This window comes from Pleurodeles waltl, chromosome 10, assembly GCF_031143425.1.
Source record: "Pleurodeles waltl isolate 20211129_DDA chromosome 10, aPleWal1.hap1.20221129, whole genome shotgun sequence".
Lineage (NCBI taxonomy): Eukaryota > Metazoa > Chordata > Amphibia > Caudata > Salamandridae > Pleurodeles > Pleurodeles waltl.
The window spans coordinates 957,615,411-957,637,164 of NC_090449.1; the positions used below are offsets into that span (position 1 = coordinate 957,615,411).

A 21,754-nucleotide genomic window follows, 5' to 3' on the forward strand; every position below is an offset into this window, starting at 1 on the left:
TGAATCTAGCAAGTGGTGACAACGTGGACGCCTTTAGATCATTCCAATTATGTGTTAGTGTTACTTTCAGTGGTTCTGCTTCAATATTTCTCCAAGATCTTGTCAGTTTTTTCTGGGGAATAGGTATTATAGGCTGCTCCCATGCCAGAAATTTAAACGTCAGGAGAGCGTGATCCGTCCACTCTAACAGGGTCGTTGAGATATACAATTCTTCCTCGGGGTGGGTGAAAATCCCATCTAGGATATGGCCAGCTCTATGAGTGGCCATCCCATCCTTTAGGAACCAATCCAGAACCACCATAAGGTTGAGGAATTCCGCAACCAGCAAGTCACTTGTATTATCAAAATGGATGTTAAAATCTCCCAAGATAATTGCTTTAGGGGCCATAATTAAAGGTTCCAATAATGAAGTCCATATCGAGAGGAACTTAGAAACGGGGCCGGGGGGCCGGTAAATTAACAGGCCTTCAAAGACTAGAGATTTGTCAAGGAGTAGTTTAAAGGCCATAGCTTCACATACCTCTGGTATGTGGCTAACACTATTCCAGGTGCAAGTAAACTCAGACCTGCAAATAATGGCCAAGCCTCCTCCTCTGCCTGTATTCCTGTCAACCCTATGAAAGGAGAAGCCGGTAGGGGCCGCCTCAATAAAATCGGGGTCCGAATCAGGCCTCGCCCATGTTTATGTTAGGAAGAGACAGTCTATGTTGAGAGTAAGAATAAGTTCATTGATTTCAAATTTGTGTTTAGGGAGGGATCTAACATTTATAAGAGCGAAAGAGCCCACCGCTCTACCGTCCCTTACAACTCCACCCAAAACATGTTCTGAATTGTTCCCTCCTGCTCCCCGAACTCCCTGGGTTTTCTGCTTTCCCATCATAGATGGTATAGGCACCATCCAATTACACTGCGCACACCTCCAGGCATAAGTAATGTCAGGGATAAGTGTGTGAATGCACCGGGGGCCAGCCAGATTCTTGAGTTCTGCTATGGTGTATCTAATTTTTCCAGTGCAAGATGCAAGATTCCTGGCCCTCTGGCCCGTTCTGGCTTGGACGGGCGCAGACGGGCTTGCCTTTGGTGTGCCTTTGGTGCGCCAGCGGCGCGCCCGCTGCGCGCGTCCGCTGCGCAGCGGTGTTTGAGCCGTCATTTAACCCCCCTTGATGAGGCAGATCCACTAGACCGCAGAACACCATTAGTAAAAATATCCCTTCCTCAAACGAGTATTATTCAGGTAAGGAGGGGAGGTGTTTCTCTCAAGAATTAAAATTGAGGTGCATTTAAATAAGTCCAAGTACTAAAAAGAACTTATTTATAAAAACAAGCATGCAGTAATTCTCTTTCCTATTAAAAAATAGACAGATTAATGAATGCAGATTCAAATTCATACACAGCAATAAAAGCGGCAAGATAAATGGAACCTTTAGGCTAGAATGGATAAAAATCGGCAGTGATCGCGAAAACGCGCTCACCTCAGTCCCATCCCATCCACACCTACAGACCAGCCTGCACACACCTCAACACCCAAGGGAAGCTCATCCAGACATAAGCACCACAGAACACACAAGCATTCACACAAGCAACATACAGATGCAGACATGCCAACAGCCACTACCTCCTCTGTGTCCCCCACCTCCTCGTCTCCCTCCTCCCTCCCTGTGACGTCTACACTCACACCTGCATGCACACCACCATCAGCCAGTACACCCATCACCAGCACACCCTCCAGACCAGTCCGCACACGTGCAATCACCACCCCCACTGCCATGTACACGTCCCCTGTGTCCTCTCCCAGTGTGTCTGTCACCCCCGCTTCCAAACCACACAAACACAGGCAGGCACCCAACCAACAGCCATCCACCTCACGTCAGCCTCCAGCCCAAGCACCTGCACCCAAAGACACCAGACTTGACTCTCCTACAACCACATCCTCTTCCTCCACTCCCACACCCACTCCAGCTACCCTTCCCATTGCTCCTAAAAAACCATTCCTCTCTAAACTGGACCTCTTTTCCTCACCTGACCCACCCCCTCCATCTCGTAAGAGTTCCAAAAACACCTCAGCCACCACCAGCCCAGCAACTCCCAAGAACGTCGTGCCTGGTTTTTGGAGTCCGCCCTTTCCTTGGGCAGGGACATCGGCCAGCAGCAAAGGCACAGCCAGCCCCCCCCCCTGGTAAGAGGAGCAAAAAACTGAAGGGCAGGCGCGACAGGCCTGATACGCCTGCCCCCAAGGAGGGTAGCCTTGCACCGTCACCTGCCACATCGGGTAAGGGAGCCAAGGGCCACGGAGAGTCTGCCAAGGAGGGCAAGGGTAGCAAAGCGCAAAAGGCAGGGAGCAGCCGACCTGGCCATGAAGGCCCCACCAGCCCCATTCCGGGGGTATCGGAGGAGACCCAGGGCCCCAGGACTCCATCACAGGAGGGCCCCGCAACGGAAAGGTCCGGGAAGTATTGGCCAGGTGTGGTTCACTCGAAACACAAGACAGGCACCGCTGAACAGGGCCCCGCCGTGAGGAGCACCGCTGAACAGGGGCCCGCCGCGAGAAGCACCGCTGAACAGGGCCCCGCCGCAAGGAGCACCGCTGAACAGGGCCCCGCCGCGAGGAGCACCGCTGAACAGGGGCCTGCCGCGAGGAGCACCGCTGAACAGGGCCCCGCCGCGAGGAGCACCGCTGAACAGCGCCCCGCCGCGAGGAGCACCGCTGAACAGGGGCCCGCCGCGAGGAGCACCGCTGAACAGGGCCCCGCCGCGAGGAGCACCGCTGAACAGCGCCCCGCCGTGAGGAGCACCGCTGAACAGGGCCCCGCCAAGACAGGCACCGCTGAACAGGGCCCTCCTGTCAAGCACCGCTCCGCTGGGCCCTCATCTCAAGCACCGCTCCGCTGGGCCCTCCTGTCAAGCACCGCTCCGCTGGGCCCTCATCTCAGGCACCGCTCCGCTGGGCCCTCCTGTCAAGCACCACTCCGCTGGGCCCTCATCTCAAGCACCACTCCGCTGGGCCCTCCTGTCAAGCACCGCTCCGCTGGGCCCTCATCTCAGGCACCGCTCCGCTGGGCCCTCCTGTCAAGCACCGCTCCGCTGGGCCCTCATCTCAAGCACCGCTCTGCTGGGCCCTCCTGTCAAGCACCGCTGGCCCATTGGCAGGCCCGGTTCTGTGTCGAGCAGGGCTTCACGAGGCACTCTGCCCACCATGCCTCCTCCATGACCAGTGGACTCTGTAATCCACCTGATGGACTGTGGCTTTGCACCCCCCAGGATGGCACAGTGGGCAATCCACCCACTGTAGAGACTTGAGAGACTGTGGCTTTGCACTCCCCAGGATGGCATAGTGGGCAATCCACCCACTGTAGAGACTTGAGAGACTGTGGCTTTGCACTCCCCAGGATGGCACAGTGGGCATGGAGGCCCTTCGTGGATAGGCGTCGTGGACTCATGTGGCTGAGGTGCCCCCCCTTCCCTTCCCCCTGAGGTGCCAGTATTTTTTTTTTGTGATGCCCCAGCAGTGTTCTCTCCAATGGACTCGATCTCGTGTGTGGGCTTTGCCCATGTGTTGCTGCACATTGGCCCACAGACGATTTGAACTTTGCAAAACTGTGCCGGACTTTTGCTACTTGTATATATATAGTTCTAGATGTGTAATAATTCTTTATATATTGCTAAGTTCGCTATACTTAATTATTGCTATAATATAGTTCTATTTTTACAATCATTGCCTTTTGTCTTTGCATTTTTGTTTTGGGGGTTTGGGGGTGTCACTCTGACTTTTTAATCTGCATTGGTGTGTAGGTATTTCAGTGGGGGTGAGGGTGGGGGTGGGTGTGTGGCGTATGTGTGTGCCCGTAGCCTTTCCTCCTCCCCCCTCCCCTGTGTCGTAGGTGCAGTACTCACCGTTGTTGTCTGCGGCGACGTTCGTGATCCTGGAAGAAGAGCAGGAAGGCAATGGCTGGGAGGATGTGGAGTTCCGGTTCCATGCTGTCCCGATTCCGCGTGCAGTGTGTCGAGGTGAGCGCTTTCCATTGGAAATGTCTGTTTCCGCCGTGTTTTTATCGGCGGGGCTCCCGCCCCTGAAAAGGTGGCGGATTGGTGAGTCGTGATAGGGTGGGCGGTACATTGTCTGCCGCCTGGCTGTTGGCGGTGACCGCTGCGCTGTTTGTTTGTGCCGCCGTGGCGGTCGGAGTGTTTAAGCGGCGGCCTTTGCTGGCGGTTCCCGCCAGGGTCAGAATTCCATTTTTTGGACCGCCAGCCTGTTAGTGGGTTGGCCGCCGCTTTAACACTGACCGCCAGGGTCAGAATGACCCCCTAAATGTTCAATACTTTCTAAGTACTTTCATAATGATGGTAAACTTATGGAGTGAAACTGAGCTGGGTCTCACACATGAGGGAGCATGGAGCAAATGAGGTCTAATTGAAATTATAGCTAGTTCTCTCCAGAACATCATAGACGAGGCAGACACCTTAAATTTGATAATTCGCTTGATCAGGAACAAATGTAGGGAGTGATGAGCATGTTACACATGGCCAATTGTTTGTAGTCCATTTATAAGATGAATTGCAATGTTTTGGATGCATTTCAGCCTGTTGGTGGGTTGCCCGCCGCTTTAACACTGACCGCCAGGGTCAGAATGACCCCCTAAATGTTCAATACTTTCTAAGTACTTTCATAATGATGGTAAACTTATGGAGTGAAACTGAGCTGGGTCTCACACATGAGGGAGCATGGAGCAAATGAGGTCTAATTGAAATTATAGCTAGTTCTCTCCAGAACATCATAGACGAGGCAGACACCTTAAATTTGATAATTCGCTTGATCAGGAACAAATGTAGGGAGTGATGAGCATGTTACACATGGCCAATTGTTTGTAGTCCATATATAAGATGAATTGCAATGTTTTGGATGCATTTCTTTGTTTTGAGTGGACTATCAGGAGTGTCCAGGTCCACCAATTACCATAGACCAGATCTGCTGAAACCATAGCACCCCTATAATGGGATTAACATCATACCCTTCTCAGGGTATGTAGCAGATGGACACCAGATGTTCCAACCTTCTGTATCTGACCTTCAAATGTGAGATTTGGGTAAAACCAGGCAGCAGTTTACCTGGTTGCTCCTGCCTCCGGAGGACTGACCACATTCTGAATGAACTGTGTATGATCAGAGTTAATCATTATAATAAACTGAACCTTTCAGTGAATTACAAGTGAAAATAATGTACTGTCTCCAAGTAGTTCACAATGTGGCTATGAACTGGCTTGCAGCATGCCTAAAGATGTTGTATGTCACAAATGAGACCTCTGCAATGACTACAGTTTACTGTAAGAGTCAAGACTGTCTCTTTCACTCATGAGACCACTTATGGGTCATACTAAGACCATCTAAAATGCAAAAATGGATTGTTATTACCTCAATTAAAATTTAGTATCTGAACTCTCAAATTGGTAATGAACAAAAAAAGAGTTTTGGAGTACAGATGTTTTTGTCTTGATCTCAATTCGAGTCACAGTGGGTATGAAAGAAAAATATACAAATTTCTTTAAAAAAAATAAAAAAGCACTGCAATTTGTATCACTTGCTGTAGGACAGATGAAATGACACTTCCTCTTTTCTGATGAGAACAAAGAGATGGGCACCCATGTTGTGCACCACACAAGTCTACTATCAGCTGACTAATGTTACAGGCTTGAATATAGCCCATAAATGTTCAAGGTTACCAGGAAAGCGGCCTGCATAATTAGTGATTTTTTGGCTAAATGGGAATTTTTGTCCAAGTTGATAACTCAAGATATACGGTTATTCTGCATGCTTTTTATCACACACTAGATGCGTTAAGAAATATGTCCACAGAAAAGAACCTGAAATTTTAGAATTGCCTCAGGATATGTTGCAGAAATTGTAATTCCTGCTGTAACTCACCATTCCATAGAGGAAAAATCAGATAGTGAGGTTTTTCCAAATCCCGGAATTACCAATCCATGTTAAATTAGTAATCCCACTATAGATTTACTGTGGATGAATTCCTGCAATTTGAAGTGAAGTAGGTGAAGGTTCTGGTCTCTTTTTCCTTCTGATGAAAGAAATTCAAAGGATACAGATATGTGGTATCCATGAGTAACATATCAGTATATCAATTGTGATCTCATTGTAGGCATTTTAGTTTAAGCCACTATGACATTTTTGTGTGTGCCACATGCATTTAGATTAATGTTCTTATGTACTGCAGTCTGGAAGTGCCATAAAATTCTTACTATGCGAAGTTCGTTTATGGGTAAATCATTGACTTTGGAGTTAAAAAGAGTTCTGAAGTATGGGAGCTGGATATCTATTACGCCCTTTAAATCAGGCAAGAGTTATTTCATTTGGGTGAGAATATATTTAACATCCACACCAATCTCTAATGGTTTCTTTTGTTATTGTTTGAGGTTACATTCTTATTAGCGGTAAGTAGTTATATCACAATTATCCTCTATAAGGGCAATCAGATACAGCATTTTGTAGAGGCAGACTTCCATGTATTGTACATTATAAGAATATAGTAAGTCACTGAAGTGTCTCTTGCATTTACAAAGTCTGACACCAAATACAGTTACAATATCTGTTTTTAAGTACACAGTGGCAAATGATTGGGCAGGAACAGGAGAGGTAAACCCAAAATATTTAAGAAAGATGATAAGGCCAGTGTTAGAAATTGGGTCTCTAGTTAGCAGAGGTATACACCCTTGTCGAAGTAGGGACCACAATCCTAGTCAGGGTAAGTCACAACACAACCCAAATCATCCTGTGCTCAACTTCTGGTAGCTTGACACAGAGCAGGCAGACTTAACTCAGAAGACATTGTGTAAAGTATTTGTGCAATAACACATACAGTAACACAGTGACAACACCATGAAAATTTACCATACAGGTTTAGGAAAATAGATAATATTTATGTGAATGAAATAAGATAAAAACAACGAGAATTCATACTCCACAAGCTAAGTTATGATCTTTTAAAGATTAAATCCCACTAAAGCACAAGGAAACTCAGTTGGTCCAACTGAAACTATTACAGTGTAGTTGACAAACTCATTCCCAATATGCAGGGCTAAACTTGCACCCTCAACTTTCAGTATGAGGGTCTGAGATGTTGTGGCTCCTTACACTGGAGTGTCCAGACATAACTATGGCTTTTCTTTGAAAAAAGACGTAGATGTTACATGACGGGGAATGTTTAACATGTAAAAAAAAAGTGAGTATATTGATGACCTACCATGAGATACAAGGACTTGAACCTTCACCAACTGAGTGACAATCCAGGAGCTTAAACAGAAGACCACAAGTGACTCTGTTCTGCATCAAAATGTAAGTACAAAATTATAATCAATCACCTTCCTAGTGTGACGGTTTGAATTCATATGGTGAGATTATTGCAAAAACAATCTCTCTCTTCCATCCCATCATGGGAAGAAAGAGTGAGAGAGAAAGCGACAGGACTAAGGAGGGGAAGCCTAAATGCCCCAACAGTTCCAGCTGGCTCCCCACCTCCTAAGGTAGCCAGCATTGCTCCCTCACACTGGGAGCTGCTGGAAATGGAGCTCCCTGTGTGGAGGAGCAATCCTTTCATCTCTTTCACTGCCTCCATGGCAGCGGGCAGGAAAAAGATGAAAACTCAGCACCCAGCAAGAGGGAGCTGTTCTCAAGCCCCCACTAGCTTGGAGCTGAGTTTTGTTTGCCTTTGCTTTCTGGGAGCCTTCACAGCTCTCGCCAAGCAAAAGCAAATGGCCGTCTCCTGAGAGTGGAAACCTCAGGAAATAGCAGGAGCCAACTCTGGGGGGTGGTGGTCCCCAGGGCCATAATTGGCTTCAGGAAGGGAAAGGTGGGGCACCCCTCCTTATTATCTATTTGCCCCAGGGAGGTGGTGTTCACCAGGGCCCAGCAGGAAAAGCGTGACCCAGGAAGGTGGTAGTTTCCAGGGCTTAAATCTGACCCAGAAGGGGATTCATGCAGACTACCTCCATTATTTTAATAAAGCCCTCAGGAGGTGGTGGTCCTCTAAGCTCATTAAAGCCCATGGAAGGGTTTTCCGCACTGCCCCTTCCAAATATAATTATTAAGCGCTGGGGCTCTTAACAACCCTCGAACGGGACCCTATGTGCCTCCCCTTTTATGTGATTTTCTTGGTTATGCCCCCGGGACGTGTCCCACCGAGGGCTTTCTTTTAAAACAAGCAGAAATGCAAACTTGGTTTTTGTACTTTTTCTGGTAAACTTGCAAATTTGCCACAAATTTTGCCCCAGGACTAAGGCTAGGGGGTCAGGGTATTTATGCCCTGCCCCATTTTTTTATTTTTTATCATTTTGTTTGGGTCCCAAAATGGCTGCCAACACTTCCCGAATGAAATGTTGGCAGCCAATCAGATCTCTGCATGATCAGGAGCACTGTACCAGAGGCTTCCATTTTACACAAGAAGAAGAAGATGGAAGCCTCTGGTACAGTGGGGGCCTTGATGCTCCCCCTGCAGTCCCAAAAGCTTTAGACTGGGTGCCTTGCGCATGCAGTAAAATGTGACTGGGTCTCAGAAGATGGGGTCCCTGGGGATAAAATTGGCCCTGGGGGTGACGTGGCCCCTCTCCCTTTTTAAAAAAGTATGTGGCCCTGAGGAGGTGGTGGTTCCTGGGGCAGTTCTTGCGCCCCGTGCACAATTTAAAGATAGCCTGGGGAGGTGGTGGTGCATTGCTCAGCACACAGGGAGCTACTTATATTTTTAAATAGAAGCTCCTTGCGTACAGGAGCAATATTTTCATCTCTTTTCCTGCCCGTGTGTTAGTGTGTTGTTAGAAGTGTTATCAGCCAATCAGTTCTCAGCAGGAGTTCCTCCTGGATCCGGGGCCCTAGATATGCACATTTATTTTCCCTTTAGTATCTCAAAAACTACTGAATGGATTTTCACTAAACAGAAATGGGTGATCCACCCACCAAAAGCTACGTTTTTGCCAAATTTCGTGTAATTCCAAAGAGTCTATGGGAATTTACAATGGAAACACACTTTTTTGACGCCTCCTTTTTCTTTCCAGGCATCACAGGACCCAATTTGTCACTTTAAAAAAAAAAATTGCGCAGATTCGTCAAACTGTGCCAAAGATATAGGCAAGTCAAAGAACACTTTTTTAATGGACACTAGCTCCTAACTATAACTACCTACTGGTGATATATTTTCAGTGAAAAAAACAAAGGTTAAAGGGAAGTTATACTTAGGTTCACATTTTACTCACACAAAACCAAGGAAATTCAGCTGTTTTAGTAATGGTTATCTCATGTAACTATAACTCATGCCGTAAGGTAACTGTAACTCTCACCCGCCACATACAGTTATCTCATCAATAATTTAACTGTAATTGTTATGTTGATATTATCAATTATGTTATAAAAGATATCATGAGTTATGTAATATCTGGGCAGTGCATGGAGATGGGGCAAGTTATAGTTACCTTAGGACACAAGAGATAGAGAGAAAGAGAAATAGATAAATATTTATTGAAAAAGAGGCAAGTACAAGCTGAGAAAGTTATAACTCAGCACAGCGAACCACAGAAATTAGCCGGGTATGGTTCATGGCACAAATCATACCTCATTCGCCCTCACTGCTTATGACCATTTCACCACTGTTAGTCAGTTTTATGTTGAGAATGCATGTTTTTACATGAAGCCTTTTCAAAATGTTATTTGGCATATGATATTTTTTAACAATTCATAGTGGGGAATAGATACAAACCACATATCTGCCAATGCATGCTCTTGTCTTGATGGCATCTATTTTTTGTTTGTGACCTGTTTTGAATGTTGCTGGTGATGTAAGTTGTGGTATATGTTGTGTGAGTTGTTAAGCATACAGGGAAATTCAGTGTTTTTTTTCATATAGACCACAAGCCATACCTCAATTTGTAATGGTTGCCTTCTGTGAATTACTTCTTTTTTTGATGTGCTTAGTATCCAATTGTTCTTGTACACAGCCAGACCAGGTGTCCAGCCAGGTGGCAGTGGCCAGCCTCTGCTGTTTAAATAGCCTGTGTCCAATCCACTGCAGGCAGAAAACTCCCAAAGTGCACAGCATTTACGTGCAATGGAGCTTGTCTACAGGGGCCGAACTTCAGCCAGGCCCCGTAGCCATTTTGCCACTTGTGGCCAAGCTCCTTTTGACATAGCATTCCACCGTACATGTGGGTTGGTCAAAGGTTCTGGACTTCAGTTTTTACAAGTTTCAAGCCTTCATGGTTTCATGGTACCTGAATACGGATTTGCACTTCCAGGGCATGCAGTGGCCACCACTGCCTATTTTTCCAGGAACCGTGGAAGACTTGCTGATTCTTATGGACCACAGAAGAGGTTTGATTGGTTCTTGAAAACATATTGGTCCACATTTAAAAAGTTGTTGATTTTTTTGCACATATCATCTCACTCCTTGCCATAGGAGCGCTCTGCAGAATAGGAGACTGTTTAGTTTTTTCTCTGTGCTTCATTTTTTTGAGGAATCAAAGCAATGGCTTCTGGACTGCAAGCACAGGAGAGGACAAATCAAGAAGAACATGGAGAGGAGACAAATGAAGATGCTGAAGTCCTTCATGAGGAGGATCTAAGATAGATACAAGAGTCCATTGTTAGGGAATCTTTCAAAATTGTTCCTGGTGAACAAAGCTATCTTTGATGTATGTGGTGTGCACTTTGTTTAACAAAAAACAGAGCAGAGAGAACCAAAAAACTACAGCTTCGGAATGTTCTATATGCACAAGCACCTTAATTCATAACATTAGCTTCAGCTCGATGCTGCAAAAAGTAGAAGGGTTGATGAAGAGGTGGGTTCAACTTCTTATACATTCTAAAACACAATTACTCGAGGAGAAAGAAAAAGAACAGACTCATCTTTGCAATGGAACTGTGAGCTTGCTTTGCTTGGTGTCCAAGAAGTTCGATGAAACTACTTGAAGGTTACTAAGATAATGTCAATAGTATACTTTTATCCATTATGTCTTTTCCCATTTAAATGTTTCTCCTGCAACTTTGCTCACAGCACTTGAGAGTAATGTGATAGTCCTGTAGTATTCTTTTAGGTACCATTATTTGCCTTTGTAATTACCTCCAACGCCTCTAAAAAGTCAACAAACTAATGAGATTAGAACATGCCTATTCAAACACTATCATTAGAAATAGAATGACTGTGTCCTCTTTGCATTTCTGGAGTTGGATGCTTCAGACCAATTCACAGAGGCATGTACATGTACGTAAAAGAGTACTGTTGCAGTACTGCTTCCCGTATTCATAAATACTTTTGTAAATGTATCGATTTTTTAATGAAACCTGTGCAGTTGCTGTTTAACCCACAGGTTATATATGGTATTTCGATTTATCTATTATGTCACCATGTTTGGGGTTCAGAGTACATATGCTGGGAGACTGGACAGCAGTCTAACTGTATATAAATTCAAACATGCTGCAGAACGCAGTCTAAAATCGGGGGATCACTCAAATTGATGAGATTTCCTACCATACTCATCCATTGTGTACTGTAGATGATGATCTTGTATTCATCCATCTCACACATAAACTATCATCAAAAATGAATTCCACCATCTATCCTTTCTAGCATAGTAAATTATCGCATTTAACTACCCCTGAAAATTGTGGGACTCATTAGGACTTTGGCGGTCCCACCACAGGACCACCAAAGCCGCGGGGAGGATGCCCCCGTCATGTCAGTGGCACCACCCATCATATTACAATGTTTTTGCTGTACTACAATGTTGCCGCAAGGCTACGGTGTTGGCCTCAGCTCCCTTAAGTGACCTCACCTCTTTAAAATAATTAGATCCAAGTTTATATATCACTTCTATGACATTGATCCTTCATGAAATACTTCAGATTTGAACCATTTGTTTGCAGATATCTGACCTTCATTTTATAATACCACTTCTCTATTATTCACAAATGCAAACATGATAGGCATAACAAGGCATCCAGAACAGAAACATGAAGAATACTAAACACAACAAGCTAACTACAAGAATATGCCTTATTGTTTACACAAAGATGGTAGCTTCATAAATTAAAAGGCTTATTGTCTAAATCACAAAACAAAGGAAATTAAATTGGCTGGTTGCTTGCCTGTTAGGCATGTTTCATTTTGATGATTGACAGGGTTTCTTATCATTGAGATCAACACTATCTACACAGTATAAGTTGTGACTTTAATTCTAGTGCACACACAGAAGAAACTTGGATGAATCAAATACCTCTATTTGGCTTTTATGCTTTCGTTGCGATCTGTTCGGTGGTTTGAGGAAATGCCACCCGGCACGTTATTAAGATTCAATGTAAATTAGCTTATTGGCATATTTGGAATAGTTGACTGTACCTTGAACTGCAAAAACACAAACTTAGTAAATTAAATATATCAAAGCAGCCATATTTACACAAATATGGACAACATTTTTTTCTTTTTTATAACAGGTGAGTCATTAAAAGATGCATATACTAATGTTCAGTGCATCTAAAATGTGTTCCAAGTGACCAATAACAATGAAATATTGACCATAAAAATTTTGTAACTGACCCTCACACAAATTAAAAGGTTTTTGGTCAGCAAATGCCTCTGGTGAGGTATATAATGCAGTAGAGTTTACACAATTGTGGTAGATGATTTTAACTGAAATAAAATCACATTAAAATTAGGCTTCTTATTCTCAATGAGAGGAGTGAATAATAAAATTAATTGTGGTTGAATTTCTACAGGACTTGAAACCCATGGTGAGACAGCAAGTGGAGCGCTAGTAAGTAGACTGCGCTTCGCTGAATGTTGGTTTAGTTTAATTAAGTATTGTGTCCTCTTTGGGCATTATTTGAGTGCCATTCACATTCACCTAACTTATGATTTTACTGTGATATACATTGTTTTATCTCCATGTACATTAAAAAGATAAGGAATGAAAGGTAGAAAGTTTCAACTCAAAAGGCTTTGTTTTGTTTAATTCAGAGTGTGCTAATTTAGTGGGGTCTGTGTGGGGAGTCTTTTGGTGGCATGTGTGATTGGCAGAATCTGCAATATGATGTTTCTGAAAGCATGTTGCTGCATATATCTTTAAAATAATGTGATTACCGTCTTTGAAGGAATTTTATTCTAGTTCTAGGGAGAATACATTCTTAATACAGGCCACCTCCATGGAGTAAAGAACATTTCTGCCATGTTTTCTGCCTACTGTGTGGCAGAAACCATGGCGGAATTGCTATACAGCTCACTACTATATTGCACAGGTAGGTTTTTTATGAATTGTATCACTAAATCGACCCTACCACTAACCTATTCTTTACATTGACCTTTTTTTTTGTCATTTCTTTTCTCATAGTTGAAACTGTACCCAAAACAGTTTTCATTTTTTACCTTGTTATTTTTATGGTCTGGCTTGAAAGCGCAGCTGTTGCTAGACAATTATAGGAGGATCAGAGGAGAGGGGCTTTGGGAGCCAGGAGTACATTATTTGGTTGGGTGGAAATCATGTGCTTCCACAAAAAATGGCTTGACCTCCACACAGCTGTTATCAATTTGTTTACTTTTCCAGGTGTCTGACCTTGGACTTTCAGTGGTGCACAAATGATGTTGCAATGCTATTAAAGTGGCTAAAATAACTAGATTATTTTGCTTTTCTCTAACAGCAGCACAGATGGAAAGAGGGCAGTAATTTACCTCTATGGCATTTTAGGTTTGACTTGACAGTGCACCTGTAATCACATCTTATGTGAGCAACAAAAAAAGAGCATTCAGAGTCTTTCTGAGAGAGAGACTTAGGCTCCATTCACATGTTGCCCCCCCTGAGTACAGGAAATGCTTGAGCCAATTTTTTGTGGTTTCCCTAAAGGACTGCATGTATTCCACTTGTTACCTTGTGGCAAGCTTTATACTTGATGAAGCAGAACTTAGTTGGTTATAGGGGCAAGCCAATATTAATGGCTATAGAATTGATGTGTTTATTATGAAATGTTATGATAAAAGTACTGGGCCTGGGATATTTACTGTGAAAGGCATACATTAAAGTTGACATGCATGTATTTGTTAATTGTTAATGCTCTCTACTAAAGCTTACAGACAAGTATTGTGTTGCATGGAATCTCAGATTACTGTAGTAGGCATGAGTTTTGATGTTGACCACACAAACCCTGGTGGATTTCACTCTGATGATTGTTGTTAGTCCTTATTCAGAGGGGTTGTATACTGCTTTGATATATATATATATATATATATATATATATATATATATATATATATATATATATATATATATAAATATATATATATATATCCTACATATTTGTAATTTCTCAACTATATACATGATGCTTGTCAGTTTAGTTTAATTGAATAGGCCGGTGTAGTGTAAGGCCAATGTTAAAGGCAGTAGGCTTCATCAGTTCATTGGGAAAAGCATGTCAGATTTCAGAGTTTTGATCTAGTTATTTTGAAATGTTATGACAAAACCAACACGTCTGACCTACTCATTGTGCAAAGCATTTTGAAGAGAATAGGCTTTTAAAGATTGATTGTTAGATTGTTAATACACGTTACTAAAGCCTGTAGGCAGGTACATTTTACATGGAATTTCACAGGTTACAATAATAGTCAAGGATTTTGATGATCTATCCGAAGACAGTGTGGGGTTAGAAGATATGCACTACAATAACCCTTATTAGGCTCTCTTAGGAGAAAAAGGCCCATATTTATACTTTTTTAGCGCCGCATGTGCGTCCTTTTTTGGCGCAAATGCGGTGCAAACTTACAAAATACAATTGTATTTAGTAAGTTTGCGCCGTTTTTGCGTCCAAAAATGACGCAAATGCAGCGCTAAAAAAGTATAAATATGGGCCATAGTATTTTGCTTTTCCAGCTATAAATTTGCGTACTTGTGTATTTTTATAACTGTATGCCAGATGGTTGTCTTGTGGCGCATTAACACTCATTGCAATGGGCCTAAGTTGTTATGAAACATTATGATAAAGATGGAAGGCCTAACATATTGATTGAGAAAAGCATATGTTACAGTCACTATGCATTTGAGGTTGGATTGAATTAAAGCATACAGGAAGGGAGGTATTTTGTTATTTGGAATCTCACAGATTACATTCATAGGCAAGGGTTTTGTTGCTGGTTACCCTCATGACAAGCCATAAGTATAGAATATTTGCCCTGTGAGAGTCCTTGCTTAGCCATGTTAGGAGAAATAGTTTTGGCTCTGCCAACTGTCATTTCGTATACATTTGCAGTTTTATGACTGTATGCCTGACGGATGCCTTGTGGAAAAGCTTATGCTCAGCACAGTTGGCTTGAGACGTTTATAGTGATAAGCTAATACTAACAGCTATAGGATTGATTGATGTGCAGAAAAACCTTATGCCTGATGCCACAGATCTGGCCTGTTTGTAAGAAAAGTTATTACAAATGCAGTAAAGTAAACCTGGTTTATTCATTATGAAAAACATACGGTAAAGCTGATAGGCCCGTAAGAGAGGATTGTGGTCACATTATGTTACAGGCCATAGAAAGGTATTTGGTTGCATGTATTTTTATAGATGACCATAGTAGGCAAGGACTATGGTGTTGGTCCGGCAGTCTGTTAAACCCTGGGAATAGAACTTCAGTAAGATGATTCTTGTTAGGCCTAATTGAGAGGGACTGTATATTGTTTTGTTAATCCCTTCACTGTCAGGCCTTTCCCCTCCTGTGCCAAGCCTTTTTTTGGCTATTTGGGGCAGTTCACGCTTAGTCCCTCATAACTTTTTGTTCACATAAGCTACCCATGCCAAATTTGCTTCCTTTTTTTCTAGCCCCTTAGGGATTCTATAGGTACCCAGAATTTGTGGGTTCCCCTGAAGGAGACCAAGAAATTAGCCAAAATACAGCAAAAAGTTCGTTTTTTAAAAGACAAATGGGGAAAAAGGGCTGCAGAAGAAGGCTCGTGGTTTTTCGCCTGAAAATGGCATCAACAAAGGGTTTGTGATGGTGAAATCACCATCTTCCCAGCTTTCAGGAACAGGCAGACCTGAATTTGAAAACCCCATTTTTGAAAACAATTTTGACATTTTACTGGGATATACCCAATTTTTACTATTTTTTGTGCTTTCAGCCTCCTTCCAGTTAGTGACAGAAATGGGTGAGAAACCAATGCTGGATCCCAGAAAGCTAAACATTTCTGAAAAGTAGACAACATTTTTAATTCAGCAAGGGGTCATTTGTGTAGATCCTACAAGAGTTTCCTAAAGAAAATAACAGCTGAAATAAAAGAATATTGAAATTGAGGTAAAAAAACAAGCCATTTTTCTCCACGATTTACTCTGTAACTTTTTCCTGCGATGTCAGATTTTGGAAAGCAATATACCGTTACGTCAGTTGGACTCTTCTGGTTGCGGGGATATATAGGGCTTGTAGGTTCATCAAGAACCCTAGGTACCCAGAGCCAATAAATGAGCTGCACCTTGCAACGGGTTTTCATTCTATACCGGGTATACAGCAATTCATTTGCTGAAATATAAAAAACGAAAAACAGGTATCAAGAAAACCTTTGTATTTCCAAAATGGCCAGAAGATAAGGTGTTGAAAAGCAGTGGTTATTTGCACATCTCTGAACTCCGGGGTGCCCATACTATCATGTGAATTACATGGCATTTCTCAAATGGACGTTTTTTTACACACTGTCTTACATTTGAAGGAACAAATGTAGAGAAAGACAAGGGGCAATAACACTTGTTTTGCTATTCTGTGTTCCCCATGTCTGCCGATAAAAATGGTACCTCACTTGCGTGGGTAGGCCTAGCGCCTGCGACAGGTACTGCCCCAAAACACAACATGGACACATCACATTTTCACAAAGAAAACAGAGCTGTTTTTTGCAAAGTGGCTAGCTGTGGATTTTGGCCTCTAGCTCAGCCGGCACCTAGGGATACCTAGTAAACCTGCGCAGTTTTGAAAACTAGACACCTAGGGGAATCCAAGATGGGGCTCTGACCAGGTTCTGTTACCCAGAATCCTTTGCAAACCTCAAAATTTGGCCCAAAAACACCTTTTCCTCTCATTTCGGTTACAGAAAGTTCTGGAATCAAAGAGGAGCCACAACTTTCCTTCCACCCAGCGTTCCCCCCAAGTCTCCCAATAAAAATGGTACCAATGCCCCAAAACACTATCTGGACACATCAAAATGATCAAATACAAAACTACCTGTTTTTGCGGGGGCACCTGTGTTTTTGGTCCTGGGCTCAGCAGCCTTCTAGGGAAACCTACCAAACCCAGACATTTCTGAAAACGAGACACCCGAGGGAGTCCAGTGAGGTGTGACCTGCGTGGATCCCCCAATGTTTTTTTACCCAGAATCCTCAGCTAACCTCAAATTTAGCTAAAAAATCTCCTTTTTCCCACATTTCTGTGGGGGACCACCGCACTGGGACAAATTTCATACCACCCAATGTTCCCCTCAGTCTCCCGGTAAAAATGATACCTCATTTGTGTAGGTGGGCCAAGTGCTTGTGAAAGGGAAGAGCCAAAAACATGTTGATATTGAGGGGGAACCAAAGGGGGTCCAAAAAGGCAGTTTGCAAAAAAACATTTTTAAGCTGACAAGTGCAGCAGAATTTTTATCGGTATAGATGAGACAATGCTGGGTGGTAGGAATTTTGCGGATTCCTGCAGATTCCGGAAGGTTCCATCACAAAAACGTGGGAAAAATGTGTGATTTCCAGAAAAGTTGGAGGTTTGCAGGGGATTGTGGGTACAAAAATGGTGCGGGGTGCATGTGAAACACAGCACCCTGGAATCACCCAGATGTTTAGTTTTCAGATGTGTCTAGGTCTTGTGGATTTTTCTACATGGCAGTGTCTAAATGGTCTAAATACAATTTGCCCCCCAGAGGAGCGACCCTTGACTAAGGGGTCGCTCCCCACCTCTAAAAAACAAAACAAAAAAAAACCCAATTTTTTTATCCCTGGCGCCTAGAGGTTTCTGCCACACCTGGGAGCAGATTTAGAAATGGTCTAATTACAATTTGCCACCCAGGGGAGCGACCCTTGACTAAGGGGTCGCTCCCCACCTCTAAAAAACAAAAAAAAAATTTTTTATCTCTAGAGGTTTCTGCTACACCCGGGGGCAGATCGGCCTAATAACAATAGGCCGATCTGCCCCCAGGGGGGACAGAAATGGCCCAAAATAAATTTGCCCCCCCACCTCCCCACCCCCTCTGGGAAGCCACCCTTGGATAAGGGGTCGCTCCCCACGTCTAAAAAGAAAAAAAAAAAAAAAAAAAAAATGTTCCCTGCCGCCTATAGGCTTCTGCCCCCCCCGGCGGCAGATCGGCCTAATAACAAGCAAGAATTTTGGTGCAGTGACCAATCTGAAAAAATCTTAGAGATAGATGCACCATGGTAGTCCCTACCAGATTATATTAGTAGGGATTTTTTATTGTTTTGACATCTGTATTTTGTACATATTTCTAAGTTTGTTATGATACTTGAAGGCTTTTGAACAAACACAGTAGGTCTCAGTTGCTAATGGTGACAAGTCAATGATAACAGTGATAGGCTTGATTGTCTCTAATGACAAGGTGTGATGAAAGTAATATGCCTAACAAATTGTAAACAGCATTGCTATTAGGTATTTTGTTACATCGTGTATCACAGATTACCATAGTGGGCAAACATTTTGATGCTGTTACTTCCTCTGACAAACTATCAGAATCCTTGTTAGGCCTCCTTAGGAGGGATAGTATAGTGCTGTGGCAAATGTAATTTTGTATACTATATAATCTTATGACAGTATGCCTGATGGTCGCTTTGTGGAAAAGCTTATGGTTAATTCAGGAGGTCTTAGGTGGTTATGATGACAGGCCCTTGAAAACTGCTACAGGCCTAAGTGCTTCAGAAAAATATTTCTGTTGCCAAGGTCTGATATGCTTGTTATGAAAAATTATCATAAACACATTAGGCTTAACATATTGATTGTGAAAAACAGCTAAAATTAACTGGCATTAAGAATGGAGTGTTACAGCCTACAAAAAAGGCATTTTGTTAGATTACCTTTGCAAGGCATGATTTTCGTATTGCTTACTGCCTCTGACAAACCCAAGGAAAATGGGTGGCACCTTAATAATTCTTGCTAGGGTCACTTTTTAGATGTCTTCCAGGATCTTGTCAAACAAACAGTCATTAAACAATACATCTATTCATAGATATATTTGTTCCACTCAGTTCTGCCATTGTTCAGTCTGAATTATATTTACACTCTGCCTCCATTCATGACACCAAGCTGTATAGAATAATCACACAGTCTGACTAAGTATTTGACTCTTTTGTCCTGCCTGTGAATGACGGCAATGTTCAATCATAGTCATTTATCCACCTGAAAATGAATGCAGTTCAATATCACAGCTAATTAGCCAGTCCTTTTGTTTGGAATTTTCTACTTTTAAGGTCTTTCTTTTATTTCTTTGCTACTGCTGTTCTTATTTTAATGTTTCTTAAGAACAACAGGTCTCCAGATATTGCTAATGGGCTGCTTGCTGCTTATTTAATCTGCAGTGCCCACATTCCACTAAATGTGGCACCATGCTTCAAACTTTAAAACTATGTTAGACAATTTACAATATTTGTGAAGACAGATACTCACTGCTATGTTTAAATTTGATATTTCAAACATATGTCCACCATGGTTAGAAGGCATCATGTTTTCTTTACTTGTATTCTTTTCATTTATCTTGGTTATGTTATTGGGTTTGTATGTTTTCCTAAGGTTGTGTTGAAAGGAGATGGTAAGGATGATCAGTGGATTGATGACTGCATGAATGCAACCATGAGTGATTGAGTGTGTGTATGATAGTTGTGTCACTAATTGAGTGTCTACACCCATCAGTGACACAGAAGTTATTTTTATTCATAAGCCACACCTTTTGGCATTGTCAATGCTTGTTTTAAATATTGTATAAAGCTAAAATAATCTATATATTTACACCATTAACTAATGAAGATTCAATAATTTATTTTTAATCATGTAAATGCATGGAATTCATTTGAAATCTGTTTTATCTAGTTATATAATAGTATGTAATGTAGTGTTTGGTTTATTTAGCCCATTTATGAATAAATTAATATTCTTAGGTTGTATCACATCCATATCCTTTTAATTTATTTATATAACAAATCTGGCCTTTAGCTCTTAATAATGTTTTTAAATTCTGATTCATTTAGTTTAATACATAGTGTTTCTGTAGTGAATATGTCTCAATTTCCCTTTTTATTTATTATTTTATGTAATTCATTATATCTTATTTGAAGTATTTTTTTACTAATTTCCATGGCTGAAAATATTTAGAGTAATTTTCAAGTAATATTCTAATATGTATGTATATATGAATATATTTCAGAAATCCCTTAACCGCCCTCCTTTTTTATTTTTTGACTATTTTACAATTAAAATAATTTAATTCAATTGTTCTTGATTACCCTGATAAAAATGTATTAACTCATATTCAACTTAATTTAAAATTGTTATTAGCAATTCAGACCACAAAAACTATTTCACTTATCTTGATATAACAATCATGTAATTGTCAGGGACGTAGTAGTCAATCAATATAATGAAGATACTGTAGTGGAGGAACCCTATAACGATACTGTTATATTGGGGGTAAACACACTTTAGACAGTATACAAAACTACAACCAAGTTGGATCATTGTATCACCTAGTTTTGCATAAGCAAATACTGATTAATATGTTCTGATTCGATGAAAGTTAAAACTAGCGTTGACATGAAATTAAATGCAATCACACAAAATGCAATTCAGTAATTTTGTGCTGTATTTTAGTGCAAAAAAATGCAACTGCTGCCGGCAACAACTGCTCATGTTCTGGTTATTTGTGCTAAAAATTTACCACAGACAACAGTGTAAATATGCAGCAAGGCATAATTGCATAATTTTGTTTGGGAATTTTGATAACAAGCAGAACATCCAAGTCCTGAAATGAAGTGCTTTAATCCCGCATAATTTCAATATGGCCAAGCCTCATTCAGAAACTTGTACTGCTTTCAATTAGCAATATTTGAAAGATTATAGGGTGAAAGAAGTCTGATCGATAACAGAAATGTCACAATAATTCAGCAAGTGGCACTGTGGATATCTGTAGGCCTAGGTGAACATTTGAATGCCGGGAGGGCCAGGTCAGCCTTTCATCCTTTGGAGGTTGATCCAACATATTGTCTTTTGATTTCACACCTTTAGTTTCTTCTGTATTTCTTTTTTGTGGCCACAGTATAGTCCTCGTTGTACTAATCCATCCTGGAAGACACTAGCATTTTGGTAAAATAGTTTCTCAATCCATTTAAAAAATAACCTGATCAATTACTCTTGTGCTCTGTGACGACTCATTGTAAGTATTGTTTGAGCCTTGCATAAATATATACATAGCATGGAAATACATGTGTGGGAGGTTCAGTATGGACACTAATTATTGGAAATGTTTTCACTTTCAGATTCCTGTCCCTGTGGCACGAATAAGCTCGACTAATCATCCAGTGAAAGTTGGCGTGTCAGATGCGTTTGTGGTGGTACACAGAATACAACAAATCCCAAGTACGTAAAAAAAAAGGTTTATACACGCAACATGGATATGTGGGCAATGAGGGAGAAAATTATTAGAAATAATATGTACCTCAAAGCAATTATTAAAGGTGTACTATCTATAAAAAATCCATATAG

At 41.9% G+C, this 21,754-nt stretch overlaps 1 protein-coding gene across 1 annotated transcript in view; it reads left to right on the forward strand.

The window, feature by feature from the left end:
* PLXDC2 (plexin domain containing 2) overlaps positions 1-21,754 on the forward strand; it is a 1,436,917-nt gene that overhangs the window by 1,105,958 nt on the left and 309,205 nt on the right. The window contains exon 7 of the mRNA XM_069211779.1: positions 21,529-21,628. Within this exon, the coding sequence (XP_069067880.1) occupies positions 21,529-21,628 (100 nt within the window). The remainder of the gene's footprint in view (positions 1-21,528; positions 21,629-21,754) is intronic.